Source organism: Perca flavescens, chromosome 6 (genome assembly GCF_004354835.1).
Source record: "Perca flavescens isolate YP-PL-M2 chromosome 6, PFLA_1.0, whole genome shotgun sequence".
Classification (NCBI taxonomy): Eukaryota; Metazoa; Chordata; class Actinopteri; order Perciformes; family Percidae; genus Perca; species Perca flavescens.
Window position 1 is genome coordinate 16,036,574 of NC_041336.1, and position 5,663 is coordinate 16,042,236.

Below are 5,663 nucleotides of genomic sequence, written 5' to 3' on the forward strand. Positions count from 1 at the left end.
GACATTTAAATGTATTAACCTTTCTAGAATGTTCCATATGCTTATGACGTTTTCAGGATCAGGTGATTAAATATGATATATGCAAGAACAACGAAAACTGCATATCTGCCATCAAATCAAACCCACATTGCGGTTTCAGTGGAAATAGCTTACGTTCTTTTTCCAGGAAATTGAAACAAAGTGACAAAAAGCAGCCGCACATTCTGAAACATGTGGCTTGAGCAGAAACGACAAGAAATGTCATGACTTGTGGCAGTCTTCTCCAAATCAACCAATGTGCACACAACACCAATATAAACCAGAGATCTTCAAGAGTCACTCAGAGTCACTGAAGGGGGGCCTCCAAATTATTATCCAAAAGGTTTTTTCATAAATTAAAATGTCTTAACATAATTCTAACATATTATTAGCAAATATAAATCCCCACTGATGATAGGCTCACTGGCCTATAGGTAAGGTAGTCACTAAAATTCTTGTGCCACATGTATGTTTAACATTAAAAGATGATTTATAAAATCATGCCAACAATTATTGTTTTAATAGCTTGGTATTCTATGCATAAAAAGATATATAGATATATATAAAGGGTTCACGTCGCCTACACGTTATGGTAGGCCCAGTTTAATATGCAACTTCATTTCATACAATATATGTAGTAGGGGGTCCCTGCTCCGTCTGTCTTTTAGTTAAGGGGTCCTTGGCTTAAAAAACGTTGAAGACCCCTGATATAAACCACAACGTGCTACCATTGCTATCCCTTGCAACACATGAGAGACAAACATTTGACTACAGCCGGGTGGTGGCGGTGTTAAAAGAGATCATACCTTAAACTGGATATTGTTTGATTCCTGCAACAACCAGTGTGTATATATAGTAAACAGTTAAATCCAGAAGCAGCAGCTCTACTGGTTTAGTCACTGAGTCACTTATAAACTCTTCCAGTCTAGCCTGCATGCCCATTCAAGTACATCAAGCTCTGTGTGGTATGTGGTCAACATGCATCGGCCTTGTTTTTAAAAATCTAGTCCCTTTTGTACTTTAATGAAGAAGTGTGCCTTGATCTTATGAGAGGAGTCAACTCCCTTTCATGTGGACAGTACAGCAAAGTTTGTGTTTGTACTGATAACAGGTTTGGTACTCACTGAAGAAAAGTGGTTAGCCGCTCGTCTCTATCTACAGTAGGTAGCAGATAAGCTCTAGCTACTGCAGGAAGTAACACTTCAATCTGATGCAATACTCAAGACTAATTATAAACAGAAATGCAATAAACTTGACGTGTTGCTGCTGTCACAGTCACCCTGCATTTCTCAGATAAGACCATATTCTTAATGAAACTTTGGCTTGAGATAAACTTAAACACCATTTTACTTAAAGCAGAAACAGGAACAAAACTATGCTGCCTGAGAGGAACGAAACTGTTTATTTATTGTGTGAAATTAGAGTACATTGAGTTTTTTTAAAGAACACCCAGTTGTGAAAGTATATTTTATTTCAGGTTACATTAACATGATTATCTTGCCTTGAGTGCAGAAATGAAGCATTGCAGGCAGGCCAAAACCTGCACAGCAGCGTGGAAATGAAACTACAAATGAAGTGCTCAGCACAACAAGCACTGTAATCTTTTAAAATAAGATATTATCTTTTCTAATTCCTCTCTTCTTTTCTTCATTTGCCACCTACACTCTTTTCTCCCCAGTAAATTTCCCTTACGCATAAAGCATGCCACTGTTCTCTCTCCACCGAACAAACAAGACAAGTCTTTAGATGAGAGTAAACAGAGAGCTATGAAAAGGCTGCAGCACCAGCAGAGAGCTTTGTCTCCTCCTCCTCCTCTGTCTCGCTCTCTGTCACCTGACTGAAGGCATCACAAGCTGTTTGTGACATCCTGTGTTCAACAGCCCACATATCCATGTTGCAACAATGAAGTCAAAAACAAATGAGGCGGTGGGATTCTCCAACGGGAAATTCCCTCACTGCACTGTGGTTACACACACTTACTGCGCAATCGTGGAATCCACACAGTCTCTACTGCCTGAAGATAACAAGAGAAGACAAAATGAAAAGTGAAACAGTTTGTGTTATCAGCAATGAAGTTATAAACTTTGTCGGACTGTTTTATGGCAGATCACAACAAACACTGACAAGGTATAATATATTCTTTTGACAAGAGCTTATTTTTCTGCCAATTATTAGCTTTATGATGATTGTAACAGCTGACAATTGTTAATTGACACAATGTTTGTTTTTATTATATACAAAATAGTTTGCTTTCAATAATGATAATAATAATAATAATAATAATGATACACGATAAAAATATAAAAAAATAGAAATAACAGAGATCTACAATTTAATTAAAAACTCATGACTTAGGGTGACAAGATAAAGTTGTGCAACGGTGATTACAAAATAAAAGTACAACAGTATATGTCACCATGATGTGGTTCGGAAACCTTCACATTAAAGTGCAATGCGAATGAGTCATTCTTTATAAATATCTAGTTCTAATCCTGATCTCATCATAAACTAATGCATTCCTTGAACCCATGACACAACCTCACACTAAACACCCCTAAGGGGTGGAGCACTATTCAGTTCACTTCTAAGTCACAGGATGGCAGTTTTGTCCATTATTCAACACTGACTTGACGGCATCTGGTGATCTACACTTGTCATCGCCTCTTGCTCCTCGCGACTCTGGTCAGGCGGGGCCTCCTCGCCCACACCCAACTCCCACAGCGAGCTCTCAGATTCAACTGTAGTACGTTTCAACATTGCCAGCGTCCGTTTCCTGAAGTTTCCACACAGGCCGAGATAGAGCAGAGGCCTGAGGCAGGCGTGCATGCAGCCCAGACCAGATGTGACCATCAGAGCTTTTTTCAGGGAACGTTGAGGATTTCCAGATAAAACAATATCAGGTTTCTTAGCGCTGTTCATGATGGTGTCCACAATTAGTGTGATGTTGTATGGCATCCAGCAGAGAAAGAAGGCCACTACCAGGGGCAGGATGACCATGATGGCCCTCTGCTTCTGGAGGCCTTCAGCGCTTCGCTTCAGCTGCAGCAGGATACAGGAGCAGCAGATGATCAGGGTGACTGCGGGCAGCAGGAAGCCCAGCGTGTGGTGGAGCAGGCGTGATGCAAGCTTCCAGTCAGTGTAGCTGTGAACGCACTCATCTTTCGTCGCCTCCAGGAAAATCCAGTGAGGGATGGTGAGGATCAGGGAGACGAGCCAGACCGACAGGCAGCTGATATGAGCTAACCTGGGCTTCTTCTGGGAGTACAGCTGGGTGGCATGGACGATGGACAGGTAGCGATCCAGACTGATGCAAACCAGCAGAAAGATCCCACAGTAAAAATTGATCTAGGAAAAAGAAAAGGAATACTTGAGCTGTGATCTAGTGAAGGATGGAAACCTCCTGCCATCTTTATCCCTTTCACTTCTTCACCCTGCTCTGATCCCCCACTCCCGCCTCTTCCCAGTAATGCTGAAATGCCTGGAGAAATGCCACCTGGGAGTATACTTGTTCAATAACAGTATTAAGTACAAGGACCCTGGTCTGCCAAGAGTCTAGATTGAGTGGGAAATAATGGCCTAAAGCCAAACACATCTTTTTCGCAGCTTTACTGAAAAGATCTCCCTTTTTACTTTCCAGCCCCTGCCTGTTCTAAACACCACTTGGTACTTACATTAAAGACAGCTCCACAGATCTTGCAGAGAAAACCCCAAAAGCACCATCCACATTGTTGAGTGGCCTGTGCAGCCCGGAAGGGCAGCGTCGCTAGCAGCAGAATGTCAGCAACACTCAGGTTGAGGATGAAGGTGTCTGATATACTCCAGGATCGCCTCTTCTGAGCCAGAACGGCCAGGAGTAGTCCATTTCCCAGAAAACCTATGACCAGCTCCACAGAGTACAGAACCGGGATAAACACCGCTTTACTGGCTCTTGTCTCAGTGTCCTCTTCATACATATAGTCACTGTAGTTAAAGTCATAGGTGTTGTTGTTGTTCGGGTCTAATATTCCACCGACTACCACATCCATGTTCATCTATTGAGGAGGCAAAAAGGTTTAACTCAAAAGAGAGAAATCCAAAATGAAGTCCACATGTGAGAAATACCATCTTATACTCTCTCTCTCTCTCTCTCTCTCTCTCTCTCTCTCTCTCTCTCTCTCTCTGTTTGACAGTCAGTTGTGTGAGAGTTGAGTCTTGAAACTCTCCTTGGAAAGTCCGGCTGTTAAATATGCTCAAACTCACACATCACTCACATGGTGTAATGTCACAGGATTAGGCAACCGACTGGGGTTAAACGGAAAGCACAGTTTCCTTTGGTCACTCTCTCACTCTCACACTCTCACACACACACACACACACACACACACACACACACACAGTTTTACTGTTGACAGAGATAGATATGCAAACACGACACGAAACCATAAGCGCTGTTGGCCATATGCTAAGAAAAGGCACAAGAAGTGCGCGCAGATAAATATGAAATATTGCTACAGAAAGGATCCGTTTCGAAAATGACACGAGAAAAAGAAACAGAGAGGGGAAGGCTTAAATGCTCTATTAGTATACTATGTATAGTATAGTGTAGTATATTATAGTATACTACACTATAGTATACTACTAGTAAGTATATTATTGTCTACAGCAATATTGGCTACAGCAAAACTGATGTATCAATGTACTAGTTAACATATAGTATAAATATCATCATTTATTATAAGACAAAAAACTCTAACCTTGAGATGTTTGCACACAGGCCTATATGATCTTACTTACCATACAGGGCTTCAGCTGCAGACCGAGAGGACAATCACCTTTCTGTGTGCAGTGGACCCTGTGTGCGTATCTCTTCTTCACACCGGGGTCAACAGCTGTGGGCGAATAGCCTGACTACCGTTGCTGTTGCTGTTTTCAGGGGAGGACGGAAGAGTTTGCAGCTGTCGAGTGTCTGTAAAGTTCATCAGAAAAAAGCACAAAATATTTCCCCGCGTTTGAGCGCAAACTTTAAGTATCGCTAAACTTACAGTTAAAGTGAAACATGAAAGGGTTGAGGGCGTATCTGCGAAAACAAAACGAGCAGGAGAAACTAAAGCGGACGATGAGAAAAGCATGGACGCTCTTCGCAAAAAGACTGTAATCTTATATTAATATTATTATTATTATGCACAAACTGAATTTACATGCACTTACTTTAATTAATTGCCCACTGGATTCTTTTGGTTCATCAAATGTCATCTCGTCCCGCACATTGCCATCTCTGAGAATCTGCCATCTCATCACACTGAAATCCGAGTCGCTCGTTTCATTGTTTTTCAAAATTAAATCTGTAATACAATTCACTGCAGTGTCTACAAATAAAAATCCAAGAAAACGGGGTTGAGAAATAGACAGCACTGTTATATTTGTAGTGTGAAGCACATGATACGATAGAAGTGGCATAGCTCTTATTAATTGTGCCATTTATGTTTGATACGGGCGCTTTATTATGAAGGCTCAATTACCCTTCTTCCGCGTTTCCGCTTTCTGTGCCTGACTTGACACAACTTATGGACACAACGGACACAACACGGAGAGCTGAACACAAAGCTGTCAAACAATGCCCGCACAAATTGGCGCGTTCCACTCGGTTCCACTAGATGGAGCTGTTG

General features: G+C 41.6%; 1 protein-coding gene across 2 annotated transcripts; it reads right to left on the reverse strand.

Moving 5' to 3' along the window:
• Positions 1 to 1,397: 1,397 nt before the first annotated feature.
• On the reverse strand, positions 1,398 to 5,302 carry LOC114557129 (C-X-C chemokine receptor type 3). Of its 2 annotated transcripts, XM_028580443.1 has the most exons (4): positions 5,206 to 5,285; positions 4,792 to 4,963; positions 3,690 to 4,049; positions 1,398 to 3,363 (listed from the first exon to the last, which is right to left on the reverse strand). In XM_028580443.1, exons 2-4 carry the CDS (start codon positions 4,792 to 4,794, stop codon positions 2,635 to 2,637), a joined length of 1,092 nt encoding a protein of 363 aa, XP_028436244.1. In that variant the 5' UTR covers positions 4,795 to 4,963; positions 5,206 to 5,285; the 3' UTR covers positions 1,398 to 2,634. The 2 variants fall into 2 exon arrangements, with proteins under 2 accessions (XP_028436244.1, XP_028436243.1); XM_028580442.1 differs by lacking the exon at positions 4,792 to 4,963 and having other exon boundaries at positions 5,206 to 5,302.
• Between the last annotated feature and the right edge of the window lie 361 nt (positions 5,303 to 5,663).

What these genes read in the sequence shown, in the direction of transcription:
- LOC114557129 (XM_028580442.1), bottom strand. Translation starts at nt 5,292, where the DNA reads ATGAGATGGCAGATTCTCAGAGATGGCAATGTGCGGGACGAGATGACA. An exon ending in CCAGTGGGCAATTAATTAAA is followed by an intron (nt 4,050 to 5,205) that starts GTAAGTGCATGT and finishes CCTCCTCAATAG; the next exon opens with ATGAACATGGATGTGGTAGT. An exon ending in TCTGTGGAGCTGTCTTTAAT is followed by an intron (nt 3,364 to 3,689) that starts GTAAGTACCAAG and finishes TCTTTTTCCTAG; the next exon opens with ATCAATTTTTACTGTGGGAT.